The sequence below is a fragment of the Lissotriton helveticus genome, chromosome 12 (genome assembly GCF_964261635.1).
Source record: "Lissotriton helveticus chromosome 12, aLisHel1.1, whole genome shotgun sequence".
Lineage (NCBI taxonomy): Eukaryota > Metazoa > Chordata > Amphibia > Caudata > Salamandridae > Lissotriton > Lissotriton helveticus.
In genome coordinates this window covers 819,511,852-819,528,321 of record NC_136073.1, presented here as the reverse complement: position 1 = coordinate 819,528,321, position 16,470 = coordinate 819,511,852, and the positions used below count along the sequence as shown (strand labels likewise).

General features: G+C 49.6%; 1 protein-coding gene across 1 annotated transcript in view; it reads left to right on the top strand.

Moving 5' to 3' along the window:
* LOC144799119 (unconventional myosin-Ie-like) overlaps positions 1–16,470 on the top strand; it is a 232,423-nt gene that overhangs the window by 142,509 nt on the left and 73,444 nt on the right. Inside the window, exons 12-14 of the mRNA XM_078670315.1 lie at positions 836–922; positions 1,678–1,764; positions 2,032–2,199. Coding sequence (XP_078526441.1) covers positions 836–922; positions 1,678–1,764; positions 2,032–2,199 — 342 coding nt within the window. The remainder of the gene's footprint in view (positions 1–835; positions 923–1,677; positions 1,765–2,031; positions 2,200–16,470) is intronic.

Below are 16,470 nucleotides of genomic sequence, written 5' to 3'. Positions count from 1 at the left end.
GGGTACTAATTCTGCAGGGCTGGTTGATCCTTCCAAGGTTAATGGATATATTATATTTATTTGGGTATTGGCTACATATGAAATAATGTGGCTTTCAGTGCCTTACGAAATGGAAGATATTGACTAGGCCAACACACTAACTGGGCGTCAATGTCCCCAAACTTCAGAGTTTCCACTGCCTGCCAATGCCATGTCCACATATGCCCATTGGGCTGTGGCAGCAACAGATTTAAAGACTAGGGAAATGGTGAGAGAAAAAGAAGGAAGAACTAGCTGATGAAAGAAGGAGGGTAGACATCCAGAGAAAACTGAGTGGGCAAGAGAGGCGAAGTTGGAAAGAGAATAATTTAGCCAGCTGATAGATGAGAGAAAGAAGGGGAGAAAAGCATTGCGGAAATGGAAATAGAATAGTAAAGCAGAAAAAGGAGTTAATGAGGGTGAGGAACATAAACATGTATAGGGAACAAGAAAGGGAGAAGGTGAAAAAGGAGATTTGGAAAACAAAGTCAGATAAAGAAATAAGGATATAATGACCTGCAGAATAGATGTCTGTTGGGAGAGAAGGAATTAAAGTGAAGCTCTGAGAAAAAGCAATGCGACGTGAAAAGGAATAAACAGTCTAAGACGACATATGAGTGTAAGAGAGGGTTAAGTAAGTAAATGACGGAGAGAGAACAGTGGAACAGACGAAACGAAAGGTGGTGGATATACAAGAAACATGGAGTGAAAGAGTGAAAAAAGATGTTTACTGGTTTGCATTTTAAAGATTCCCTACTATATTAGATACAGAGTGCTGTGAATCTGACCTCTAACCCGCTTCTTTTGTTTCCTATAGAAAAACGGGTTTGAGCAGTTCTGTATTAATTTTGTGAACGAGAAACTTCAGCAGATCTTCATTGAGCTAACACTGAAAGCAGAGCAGGTGAGGAGGGCATTGCAGCAGCGACATCTGCTGTGGTGTACATTTTACCTGTTTGGGGAGGAGTTCCTAAGGTTTATCATAGACCACCACAATCAAGGTTTCAGGATATATACCTTTTATTGTGCTTTCCTTTCACAAACTTAACTTATCAAAGCCACACTCCTATTATGATTATGGCATGCAGGGTTTCTTATCTGGAAATAAAATATTTCCCATTGGTCTCTTGATTGGGCTCAATGCAGACTTCACATTTCAGCGGAACCTGGCTCTAAAACGTTGAAAAGGGGTGTCAAATGTCAGTCTCTCAATGTGTTGCAAGGCCCATGCGCTTCCGGAGAGTCCACAAGATAGAAATAATCCCAGGAAGGAGCATGTCCGTAACTTAAAGCAGCTTGTGTGTGGGGCAAAGAAATATTGCAAAACATGTGGGAAGCCGAGCCGCTCGTTCGAAATAATGCTAAAGATGGTCTGCCCAGTTAAAGCTCTATGATTAAAGCAATGCACCTTACCACAGGACCTTAAAGGTAATGCAAGACATGAATCCACATTTGTTGAACTGTAATAGTAATAATGTCAAGGCCAAGGGAAGGATGAAGACAGTTGGACCCGAATGCCATTGAGCAAGGAGGTACATGGCTTGAGTCTAGATGGGCCCAATGCTTCTTCTCATCTGTTGTCCACTGCATAAGTATCTGTAGAAACAGTGGCACCACAAACATCTCTAGAAGGAATCATGCGTTTAATTTTTCTTTTAGGAAGAGTACGTGCATGAGGGTATCAGATGGACCCCCATTGAATATTTCAACAACAAAATCGTGTGCGACCTTATTGAGAATAAAGTGGTGAGTTTAGTACTTCTGCACTAAGAAGACTATCTTTATCTTCGAATGTAGTAATACTCAGTAAACATCTCCTGTTTAAGTTACTGGACTGTGTAGTGTCAGCTGTTTCACGCAGATGGGGCTCTTTGCATTCACAGCCGCTCGCCACACAGCCCTGGTGCTGGTTGGTGATACGATCTTCGAGCCGCACTCTTGTGGTTTGCCATTTACATTAACAGAAATGAGGCGTGTAACCCAGACTGCTCCTTTGCTGTTTTTGTTTTGCAGAGCCCCCCTGGTGTGATGAGTATCTTGGATGATGTGTGTGCCACCATGCATGCCAAGGGAGAAGGTGCGGACCAGACCCTTCTGCAGAAGCTTCAGATGGCCATTGGCACGCATGAGCACTTCAACAGCTGGAACAAAGGCTTCATCGTCCATCACTATGCTGGCAAGGTAGGGAAGCCAACGTTGTGAATGAGGAAAGCTATCACTGCATGGTTGGTGGGTAACAGAAGCATGCTGGGGAAGCAAACCTGGGCAAGGACGTAGTGTCCGTATTTGCAAGATAGGCAAGCCATTGTAGGCAACTAGCCAGACAGTCAAGCAAATTATGTTCTAGGATTTAACAGCCAGGCATTTGCCTGTCTCTACCCAAAACCCTGTATCACCAGAATATTTGGATAATGGGGATCCTTTTGCACACTTGAATGTGGGAGACATGCCTTGCTAATGTACTGCATACAAAAGCTCTTCCTCCACCCTTATTTGTGTGTACTCTCCATAGTTATAGCAAATACCTACACATTTCTCCTCCTGACTCTCCCCTGTCCCTATCCTTCCACCAGTCCCCTTTTCTACCTTCCACTGAGAGATCAAGCAGTCATGTGCCCAACTAGGCAACCTCTAGCTACTACAATCTGCTCCATCCTCCTCGAAGTCTCTGCAGCCTTTGAAACTATCAGTCACAACATTCTCTTCACAACTCTGTTGTCGGGCATCGTTGGGGCCGAACTCTATGGTTTCTCTCATCTTGTGGCCTGTTCCTAGCCTGTGTCCTACAGAAGTGTAGTTCCTCTTGCCCAATGCTCCAGAAAACAGATTTTTAGGTCTCGCCTGTCGATGCGCATGCGCATCGAGCTTGCGAGACTATAGGGGCTTAAACAGTCTTTAACCAACTTGCAAGGAATCGTGGCGATTCCTTGCAGTGCCCGTGAAATTCAAGCTTAATGCGCATGTGCATTGAGCTTAAAAGCGCGTGCACATGCCCCCAGCCGCCTGTTTGCATGTATTTTCCCTCAGCCGCACTCCTCCCACACCCCCGCTCCGCCCCCTCCCCTGCCTGCCGTGTCGCATTTCTTCAGTTCCCTTAGCCGCACTCCAGGCCCCTGCTGCTTTCACACCCTCATGCCGCTCTCCCCGCTCCGCCCCCTCCCCTGCCCGCCGTGTCGCATTCATCCCCCCTCCCCTTCGCTGCCTTCCCTCCGTCTTCCCTCCCACAGGCAACAAGAGGCTAGTTCACGACGCGCGTCCACATCACAGCCATCAGCCTCCCTCCCGCGGGCAGCTTGGCCTCAGGTATTCACCCCAGCGCGACTTCTCCTCCCCCCTAATTACATGCCTGCTGTTTACTTCTTTCACGGCAGCTCTCTCGCACATCAAAGGCTGCCCCCACGCCTCGCAACAGACTTCATTGGAATGCGCTCTATGCATTCTCCCCTCCCTTTCAGCCTCGTTCCCAGCTCCAAGCCGGACCCTCCTTTCTCACCTCCTCTTTCTTTATTTACAGGGAGAACTTGTATTTTTCCCCGAGGCAACCAGTTCTGACACACACCAACTTAGAGCTTGACTTATACTGACGCTGTCACCCCAGCAGACATGCAAGCATCAGACATCCACAAGCATCAGACATATATATTCGCCCACTCTGCTTCAGTCGCCCACTCTGCTTCAGTCGCCCACTCTGCTTCAGTCGCCCACTCTGCTTCAGTCGCCCACTCTGCTTCAGTCGCCCACTCTGCTTCAGTCGCCCACTCTGCAAATTGATGAATGTTATGCCATTTTCATAGACATAAACAACTTTTAGGACGGAAAAAAAAAGGGGGTCTACGGAGTAGTGCATCAGATACGTTACACACAAAATATACTTCCCAAAAGTGCATGTCTTCTCATGATACTGTCACGCAACGCCACTCACCCACGCAACGCCACTCACCCACGCAACGCCACTCACCCACGCAACGCCACTCACCCACGCAACGCCACTCACCCACGCAACGCCACTCACCCACGCAACGCCACTCACCCACGCAACGCCACTCACCCACGCAACGCCACTCACCCACGCAACGCCACTCACCCACGCAGCGCCACTCACCCACGCAGCGCCACTCACCCACGCAGCGCCACTCACCCACGCAGCGCCACTCACCCACGCAACGCCACTCATCCACGCAACGCCACTCATCCACGCAACGCCACTCATCCACGCAACGCCACTCATCCACGCAACGCCACTCATCCATTTGCAAAACGAAAAATGTCAAACTCTTCTATTGCGAGACCTATTGCATTTTCTAAAAGTCAATTTCCCTGCTAATATAATTTTCTCCATGTATATTGATGAACATTCACACTACATGTGTGGATAATCGCTGAGCATTGTAGCTTCACTTGAAGTAGGAACACAGCTATTAATTTAGTAATTCATCACTCGAAGATCCAGTCCCGGAACAGTACGTTGATGTCAGATAATGTCTTTATACAGCAATTAAGCAATGATGTCTGCTGAATGGGTATTTCAGAGGCAATGAAACGCTGCCAAGGATGATTAAGCAGCAAGTGCAGCTGACGTGTTAAATCAGCATTTAAAGATGTTAGGTTTCAATCTGTTGCAATAGAGTAAACATGCCAGCTATAATTCGATGAGCCACTTCACATAGGATGGACAGACAGATAAATAAATATATACATATATATAGATAGATAGACAGACAGACAGACACGCAGGTGGTACGGTAGGTATTCAGAAAGATAGAGCTGAATGGAAGGATAAGTGGAAGGCTGTATGGACAGGTTCGGATTGGATGCTGGTGGCTTTCAGCTCCCTCTGCTTCATCAAACTATTATACTCGTACTAAAACAACATGTGTTTACCCTTTCACCGCCTCCAACAACAACCTCTTCTTCCTTCAAGCACCTGCAAAATATGGTCTTTAATAGGCTCACTCACAACCCAACAACCAACAGCAGATCAATGATTGACCTTGATTTAAGCAGTAAGCCATGTGGTTCCAAATCTGATGGGGTCTATATTGTGTGCCTGCACTATACTCTTTGTGTGGAGACGTCCTCCGACATGTTATCTTTCCAAAGTCAAACAACCCATCATTATGCCAGGCCCAAACCAAAGAATAAAAAATATAGCAATGTGTGTCCCTATCTGTTCTAAACATATTAAGAGCTTTATAGTTGGTAGTGAAACTATACAAGTGTTTAATTTAGGGTTGATGACGTGTCAATTATTTTCTTGTTCTTGAAATTTATTTAATTCAGAGGGCATCTTGGAGATGGATGAATACCATGTGTCGACATAATTATTTCAGATTTTGAAAATCCATGGGGGTAAATTTCGAAACAATATGAAGCTCAAGTGTGTTTACTTATCAAATTTTTATTTTAATAAGTTAAAGAAATGCATCCATTAAAATATAAAACCTTAACACAGTAAAGTAATTTACATTTCTAATGGCTAATTGAACAAACTCTGCTTCAGTCACCCACTCTGCTTCAGTCGCCCCCTCTGCTTCAGTCGCCCCCTCTGCTTCAGTCGCCCCCTCTGCTTCAGTCGCCCCCTCTGCTTCAGTCGCCCCCTCTGCTTCAGTCGCCCCCTCTGCTTCAGTCGCCCCCTCTGCTTCAGTCGCCCCCTCTGCTTCAGTCGCCCCCTCTGCAAATTGATGAATGTTATGCCATTTTCATAGACATAAACAACTTTTAGGACGGAAAAAAAAGGGGGTCTACGGAGTAGTGCATCAGATACGTTACACACAAAATATACTTCCCAAAAGTGAGCTACAGCATGCAAGGATGTTGATCAGGCTTCAGGCCAAAAAGCAAAAATCATTCGTACAATATTACACCAACAAAACAAAAAAAAATATGTGGCAGGAAGCGAGGACGAGGATGTACAAACACAAAAGTGAAACAGCCAACTTTTGATTGGGGCAATAAACAAGCACTATTCATCCGGGGAATGGGACGGATTAAACACAATGGTCAAGAGTTACACAAAAAGCCGTACGCATATAACAATAGCAGTTATTCACACGGAATTACATCAAATATAAGAAACATATTACGCAACTTGGATTCAGCGCTAACAGCATCAATAAACATTACATAGGTCTCTTAGCTTCACAAAACAAATGTGAGCTACAGCATGCAATGATGTTTATCAGGCTTCAGGTCACAAAACAAAAATTATTCGGACAATAGAACACCAACAAAACAACGAAGAAATATCTGGCAGGAAGCGAGGACGAGGATGTACAAACACAAATGTGAAACAGCCTATTTTTTATTGGGGGAATAAATAAGCATTATTCACCCGGGGAATGGGACGGATTAAACACAATTGTCAAGAGTTACACAAAAAGCCGTACGCATATAACACGAGCATTTATTCACACGAAATTACATCCAATATACCCAAAAAAATGTTTCCCTACTCTACAGTAATGTGGACATAAGTCAAAATTCTGATAGCAACATGGAGAAAGCATATATAACAAGACAATATTGCTTTAAAAATACATCGTAACACAAAGCGGAGACATTGCATTAATTATTAAAGAAGAGGAAGTATCACAAACCACAGCACGAAATTTACATACACATCAAAATAAAAAGCTATACAAACATACATTTAATAATAACTGAAATAACATAAAGGAAAAGATGAAACAATATAAATTATTCACGCAGATATACAACATACTACACAATTACACACAAAAAAAAACTTCTCTAATTATTAACACAACTACTAACCAAAAACAACCATTTTAAAAATTAGATCTGAACAATAGGATACAATGCATTACATACATAAAGAGCCGACAATTCAAAATAAACATCCTTCGTTGCAAAACAAAGACACTACTATGCCAATAAAACTAATAGGAAACAACAAATCGAATAATTCATAACACCATACACACACAAAACAAACAACAAATAACAACTTACCTGTCGAACGATGCACGGAACAGACAACGAAGCCAACACTCCTTACACGGGACCCGCTTTCAACAATATGGGGATTTCCAATTAGACGCGAGTAAATTGTTACGCAACGTGAGAGGATTTTGAAATCTCATTGGCTGACACGGACGTCAATCAAAATAGTACGGGATTCCAAATAAAAACTAGAACGCTATAACTTAAATACGTTAATATAATTATGGGACAGTCACACAAGCACACACACCACAATCACACAAATACACAACACACAAACACCCTCACACACCCTCACCCTCACACACCCTCACTCACACCCACCCTCACCCCCCCACCCTTACAACACACTCACCCTCACTAACCCTCACACACACACCCTCACCCACCACCACCCTCACTCACACACCTTCACACCCTCAACCTCACACATCCTCACTCACCCTCACACCCTCACACACCCTCATTCACCCTCATGACCTCAACCACACACCCTCACACGCCCCCACCCTCACACACCCCCACCCTCACACACACCCGCCCTCACACACTCTCACACATCCTCACACACCCACACACATTCTCAATAAGCCTCACACCCTCACCCACCCTCACTCACCCTCACCCTCACTCACCCTCAACCCCTCACCCTCAATCACCCTCACCCACCCTCACCCTCAATCACCCTCACCCTCACTCACCCTCAACCCCTCACCCTCACTCACCCTCACCCTCACTCACCCTCAAACCCCCACCCTCACTCACCCTCACCCTCACTCACCCTCAACCCCTCACCCACCCTCAACACCTCACCCTCACTCACCCTCACTCACCCTCACTCACCCTCACTCACCCTCACTCACCCTCACTCACCCTCCCTCACCCTCACTCACCCTCACTCACCCTCACTCACCCTCACTCACCCTCACTCACCCTCACTCACCCTCACTCACCCTCACTCACCCTCACCCACCCTCACTCACCCTCACCCACACCCTCACTCACCCTCAACGCCTCACCCTCACCCTCACTCACCCTCAACGCCTCACCCTCACCCTCACTCACCCTCAACCCCTCACCCTCACTCACCCTCAACCCTTCACCCTCAACCCCTCACTCACCCTCACTCTCACTCACCCTCACTCACCCTCAACCCCTCAGCCTCACCCTCACTCACCCTCACCCTCACTCACCCTCACCCTCACTCACCCTCAACCCCTCACCTACCCTCACCCTCACTCACCCTCAACCCCTCACCCTCACTCACCCTCACCCTCACTCACCCTCACTCACCCTCAACCCCTCACCCTCACTCACCCTCAACACCTCACCCTCACTCACCCTCAACCCCTCACCCTCACTCACTCACACCCACACTCACCCTCTACGCCTCACCCTCACTCACCCTCAACCCCTCACCCTCACCCTCACCCCCTCAACCCCTCACTCACCCTCACCCTCACTCACCCTCAACACCTCAGCCTCACCCTCACTCACCCTCACCCACCCTCAACCCCTCACACTCACTCACCCTCACTCTCACTCACCCTCACCCTCAACCCCTCACCCTCAACCCCTCACCCTCAACCCCTCACCCTCAACCCCTCACCCTCAACCCCTCACCCTCAACCCCTCACCCTCAACCCCTCACCCTCACCCTCACTCACCCTCACTCACCCTCACTCACCCTCACTCACCCTCACTCACCCTCACCCACACTCACCCTCACTCACCCTCAACACCTCACTCACCCTCTACCCCTCACCCTCACCCACCCTCAACCCTTCACCCTCAAGCCCTCACTCACCCTCACTCTCACTCACCCTCACTCACCCTCAACCCTTCAGCCTCACCCTCATTCACCCTCACCCACCCCCTCACCCTCACTCACCCTCAACCCCTCACCCTCACTCACCCTCACTCACCCTCACTCACCCTCACCCACACTCACCCTCACTCACCCTCAACCCCTCACCCTCACCCTCACTCACCCTCAACCCCTCACCCTCACTCACCCTCAACCCTTCACCCTCACTCACCCTCAACCCCTCAGCCTCACCCTCACTCACCCTCACTCACCCTCAACCCCTCACCTACCCTCACCCTCACTCACCCTCAACCCCTCACCCTCACGCACCCTCAACCCCTCACCCTCACTCACCCTCACTCACCCTCAACCCCTCAGCCTCACCCTCACTCACCCTCACTCACCCTCACTCACCCACACTCACCCTCACCCTCACTCACCCTCAACGCCTCACCCTCACTCACCCTCAACTCCTCACCCTCACCCTCACTCACCCTCACCCTCACTCACCCTCAACCCTTCACCCTCAACCCCTCTCACCCTCACTCTCACTCACCCTCACTCTCACTCACCCTCACTCTCACTCACCCTCACTCACCCCCCACCCCTCACCCTCACTCACCCTCAACCCCTCACCCTCACTCACCCTCAACCCCTCACCCTCACTCACCCTCAACCCTTCACCCTCACTCACCCTCAACCCCTCAGCCTCACCCTCTCACCCTCACCCTCACTCACCCTCAACCCCTCACCTACCCTCACCCTCACTCACCCTCAACCCCTCACCCTCACTCACCCTCAACCCCTCACCCTCACTCACCCTCAACCCCTCACCCTCACTCACCCTCAACCCCTCACCCTCACTCACCCTCAACCCCTCACCCTCACTCACTCTCACTCACCCTCACTCTCACTCACCCTCACTCTCACTCACCCTCACTCACCCTCAACCCCTCACCCTCACTCACCCTCAACCCCTCACCCTCACTCACTCTCACTCACCCTCACTCTCACTCACCCTCACTCTCACTCACCCTCACTCTCACTCACCCTCACTCACCCTCACCCCTCAGCCTCACCCTCACTCACCCTCACTCACCCTCACTCACCCTCAACCCCTCACCTACCCTCACCTACCCTCACCTACCCTCACCTACCCTCACTCACCCTCACTCACCCTCACTCACCCTCACTCACCCTCACTCACCCTCACTCACCCTCACTCACCCTCACTCACCCTCACTCACCCTCACTCACCCTCACTCACCCTCACTCACCCTCACTCACCCTCACTCACCCTCACTCACCCTCAACCCCTCACCCTCAACCCCTCACCCTCACCCTCACTCACCCTCAACCCCTCACCCTCACGCTCACTCACCCTCAACCCCTCACCCTCACCCTCACTCACCCTCACTCACCCTCAACCCCTCACCCTCAACCCTTCACCCTCACACCCTCAACCCTTCACCCTCCACCCTCACTCACCCTCACTCTCACTCACCCTCACTCACCCTCAACCCCTCACCCTCACTCACCCTCAACCTCACTCAACCTCACTCACCCTCACTCACCCTCACTCACCCTCAACCCCTCACCCTCACTCACCCTCAACCCCTCACCCTCACCCTCACTCACACTCAACCCCTCACCCTCACCCTCACTCACCCTCAACCCCTCACCCTCACCCACCCTCAACCCCTCACCCTCACCCTCACTCACCCTCAACCCCTCACCCTCACACCCTCAACCCTTCACCCTCAACCCCTCACTCACCCTCACTCACCCTCACTCACCCTCAACCCCTCACCCTCACTCACCCTCAACCTCACTCAACCTCACTCACCCTCACTCACCCTCAACCCCTCACCCTCACTCACCCTCACTCACCCTCACCCACCCTCACTCACCCTCACTCACCCTCACCCACCCTCACCCTCACCCACACCCACCCTCACCCTCACCCACCCTCACCCTCACCCTCACCCACACTCACCCTCACCCACACTCACCCTCACCCACACTCACCCTCACCCACACTCACCCTCACCCACACTCACCCTCACTCACCCTCAACCCCTCACCCTCACTCACCCTCAACCCCTCACCCTCACTCACCCTCAACCTCACTCACCCTCAACCCCTCAGCCTCACCCTCATTCATCCTCACCCTCACCCACCCTCAACCCCTCACCCTCACTCACCCTCACTCACCCTCAACACCTCACCCTCACTCACCCTCACCCTCACTCACCCTCAACACCTCACCCTCACTCACCCTCAACCCCTCACCCTCAACACCTCACCCTCACTCACCCTCAACCCCTCACCCCCTCACCCTCACTCACCCTCAACCCCTCACCCCCTCACCCTCACTCACCCTCACCCCCTCACCCTCACTCACCCTCAACGCCTCACCCTCAACCCCTCACCCTCACTCACCCTCAACCCCTCACCCTCAACCCCTCACCCTCAACCCCTCACCCTCACTCACCCTCACAACACATATTGTGTTACAATAGGTGTCACATTTGCGAAAGATAAAACTATTGGCATTGTAAATAATAAAGCTATTATTGCTCTATTTTAAAAACAAGCACATACATAAAAAATGTGTCCTTTACAATACCAATAGCTCAAACTTTCCTAATACGAGACATATTGCATTGCTGTGCTTCTCTCCCCTGCTGCACTCTCCTGCTCTCTAATAGCTCAAACTTTCCTAATACGAGACATATTGCATTGCTGTGCTTCTCTCCCCTGCTGCACTCTCCTGCTCTCTAGAGATGTAGCATAACGACGAGAGCTGCCATATAAGTCACGTAAATACAAAACATGTTGCATTCCAAATGCTATCGGTGTCACATTCGCGAAAGTTATAACTATTGGGATTGTAAATGACAAAGCCATCAATTTAGCAATTTTAACAACGAAAAAATAAATAAAATATGTCATTTACAAGACCAATAACTACAACTTTTCTAATGCGAGACCTATTGCATTCCAACCCCACTCACGCAAGCCACTCATCCACGCAACGCCACTCATCCACGCAACGCCACTCATCCACGCAAACGCCACTCATCCACGCAACGCCACTCATCCACGCAACGCCACTCATCCACGCAACGCCACTCATCCACGCAACGCCACTCATCCACGCAACGCCACTCATCCACGCAACGCCACTCATCCACGCAACGCCACTCATCCACGCAACGCCACTCATCCACGCAACGCCACTCATCCACGCAACGCCACTCATCCACGCAACGCCACTCATCCACGCAACGCCACTCATCCACGCAACGCCACTCATCCACGCAACGCCACTCATCCACGCAACGCCACTCACACACGCAACGCCACTCACACACGCAACGCCACTCACACACGCAACGCCACTCACACACGCAACGCCACTCACACACGCAACGCCACTCACACACGCAACGCCACTCACACACGCAACGCCACTCACACACGCAACGCCACTCACACACGCAACGCCACTCACACACGCAACGCCACTCACACACGCAACGCCACTCACACACGCAACGCCACTCACACACGCAACGCCACTCACACACGCAACGCCACTCACACACGCAACGCCACTCACACACGCAACGCCACTCACACACGCAACGCCACTCACACACGCAACGCCACTCACACACGCAACGCCACTCACACACGCAACGCCACTCACACACGCAACGCCACTCACACACGCAACGCCACTCACACACGCAACGCCACTCACACACGCAACGCCACTCACACACGCAACGCCACTCACACACGCAACGCCACTCACACACGCAACGCCACTCACACACGCAACGCCACTCACACACGCAACGCCACTCACACACGCAACGCCACTCACACACGCAACGCCACTCACACACGCAACGCCACTCACACACGCAACGCCACTCACACACGCAACGCCACTCACACACGCAACGCCACTCACACACGCAACGCCACTCACACACGCAACGCCACTCACACACGCAACGCCACTCACACACGCAACGCCACTCACACACGCAACGCCACTCACACACGCAACGCCACTCACACACGCAACGCCACTCACACACGCAACGCCACTCACACACGCAACGCCACTCACACACGCAACGCCACTCACACACGCAACGCCACTCACACACGCAACGCCACTCACACACGCAACGCCACTCACACACGCAACGCCACTCACACACGCAACGCCACTCACACACGCAACGCCACTCACACACGCAACGCCACTCACACACGCAACGCCACTCACACACGCAACGCCACTCACACACGCAACGCCACTCACACACGCAACGCCACTCACACACGCAACGCCACTCACACACGCAACGCCACTCACACACGCAACGCCACTCACACACGCAACGCCACTCACACACGCAACGCCACTCACACACGCAACGCCACTCACACACGCAACGCCACTCACACACGCAACGCCACTCACACACGCAACGCCACTCACACACGCAACGCCACTCACACACGCAACGCCACTCACACACGCAACGCCACTCACACACGCAACGCCACTCACACACGCAACGCCACTCACACACGCAACGCCACTCACACACGCAACGCCACTCACACACGCAACGCCACTCACACACGCAACGCCACTCACACACGCAACGCCACTCACACACGCAACGCCACTCACACACGCAACGCCACTCACACACGCAACGCCACTCACACACGCAACGCCACTCACACACGCAACGCCACTCACACACGCAACGCCACTCACACACGCAACGCCACTCACACACGCAACGCCACTCATCCAACAACTGCTCAATCAAATGTTGAATCATCCATCCCCTCCTTGCCATCTTCTTCTTTGACATGACCCAGCTGAACACACTAGTCCACAGCATGATGAGCCTGTGCAAAGTACTATTTTGGGATTGGAAATCTATCTTAGAATTACATTCAGTGCATCATCCTACCATCCTTTGAGCCTACTCAGACTGCTTCCAGCCCCTTATAAAACTTCTATAATGTGTTACTTGCACCTTGTTCAAAGCTCCTACAGATAAACAATGTAGGTGGTTGGCTTTCAGCATTGATGTTTAGTTTCTGAATGTGGTACCCAACTCTTTCTTACTTTATCCCTCCTTTATTGTGCAGTAAACCTCTTGCAACAACCTTTGTTGTGTAGAAGATCAATGATGAGGAATAACGTATATGGCAGCCTCTGCTCTCCTTAGTTTGTATATTAGGGCGGAGGGGCTTCTAAGTTGCCCATTGCCCATGGGCTAACCAGTGGTGGTTGTGTCGTTGGCTGTGTGACACCTGCACTTGCTGGGCTGCTATTTCTATATTTGCAAGAGGGTGTATTGTTTTTATGTGCCATTGCTCAAAGGAGAGACCACAGATGAAATTACAGCTAAGATTCCATCTAAGCAGTAATTTCATCTGTGTTCTCATTCTGAAAACATCTCTGTGGTTATGCCTAAGTAGGTTCTTAATCAGACAGAAAACCTTCATATAGTTCCCTATGCCTAAGGAAGTCTGGCATCTATTATAATATGGGCTCACCTCCGTGAACCAGCTTTTGATCTTTACCGGTGTATAGTAAATACTAAATGTTGAAAAATACAGAGAACGTCTCGCGTTCGTCCAATGCAATAAAGTGTGTATATTCACCCATATTTGCTGGAAGGGCTTTCTGGTGCTCTTTATTCCTGCAATATGACACTATCGGTCATGCTGATCGAGACCTGCCTCCCCTGAAGATTAAAGCGCCATATGTATCCAGCCTTTTTTGTCTTCGCAAATGGCCGATTCACAGAATCAGCAGTTTGCGAACCCAAAAACATGCTTTTCAGATGTAGCAAACCCTTTTTTGCGATTCAGTAACCTGTTACCAAATCGCAAAATGGTTTGCGATTCGCAATTTGGACGAAGCGTGTCTAGGGCGTACCTTCAAAACAGCGAATCCTAATGGTATGTATGAATGTTTTGTGACCGTGGATGCGGTCGCAAACAATTTGCATTTTACCACCTACTTCAAGTAGGTGGTAACCCATTCGCAAATGGGAAGAGGGACTCTTAGGGACTCCTTACCCTTTGTGAATGTTTGTAAAAGCATTTTTTAAGAGCAGGCAGTGGTCCCACAGACCACTGCCGCCTCTCATGAAAAGAAAATGTTTAATCTTTCTCTTTGTAAAACATCTTGTTTACCTGTTAGGAAAACGGGCTGCTCTACAAAAAAAAGATAGCTTTATTTAAAAGCAATCACAGACATGGTGGTCTGCTGATCTTAGCAGGCCACCATTCCTGTGATTTTTGCGATTCCTAATGGATCGCAAATTGCGACCTACCTCATTAATATTCCAAACATGTTTATTGTTTTATAGTGTTAACAAAAATTAGACAGGACAGAAAACGAAACCGATGTTACACCAAATATATGACCCATAACAAATAGAATGACAATCTATCACAGTCTCCATTCCCCGGCGTAAACCACCCTTTCAAGGGCACAACTATAATCCATACCTCGCCTCCACTCCAACACTCTTATAGATTTCCATACATGCCAATATATTGCGATGCCCCGTGCCAGGCAGTTTGCATTGCCATCTTCACCGCTGTTAGATTGCAAGGTGTCTCAGTGTGGTAAAGAAATTGCAAGGGGGAGGACTCCCAGAAAAAAGTTCAAGCTACAGGAGATGGGCTGGGTTGTCCCTCTCCCCAAATATCCGTTTGATGATAATGGTGAGGGTATGCAAAACATTTAATCGCTTGGGAACTGCAATCTTTTTGAAAAGGGTTACACTGCCCATGATCGAAAAGGGAAGGATTTTCCATTTTCGCTGGTAGCTGGTCATTTGGGGGAGGCTAGCAGCGGGACATTACGGGCCCATGATGAATTAGGGGAGATGGTGATATGCACAACAAGACATTTAAAATTCTCAGAGGAACCTGGAGATGGGGGCGCCACACCACTCCCTCCAACTCGATGAGAGGCATTAACCCAGATATGGTCCAGTTAACCAACAAGCCATCCATGTTGTCGCACAGGGTGAGTATTCGCAATAAGCAGAAGCTCACCATGTGTGGGTTCTAAAGGAAGAGAAGCATATAATGAAAGGTAGTACTCTGGCTGCCACCCACCAGGCTACAAACCCTGTTTCATAATTCTTCCAGAAGTACATCAATTTCTGCCCCATGAAACACCATTATGTCTCGTCTTTAATAATTTTATGGTCTAATGCTGTTAGAACTCCAAATCAATCTTTTTTGCCCTCTATATTACTTGTTTCCGCCACCATGTATTTAATAGTATCAGCTCCGTACAATTTTATTTTTTCGCACCCAAGAAGACCGCTATGAAGTGAGACGTTCCTTCGGATTTTAATTGCAAGGGGTTTGATAAATACAGCGAAAAGAGGAGCGAAGACATCCTTCTCTTGTCCTCCTCTTGACATTAATCACTTGCTGTCTTTTCATTAATAACTTGCCTTACCCAGGAGCCACTACAAATGGATGCTAGTGATCTAGTAAACTATGATGGAACATCTGACTTTGGTAGGACTTCCAACAAGAAGTCTCGGTTCATCCGATCAAATGCCTAGGAATTTAACCAGTCCTTTTTCTTTCTTTCTAGA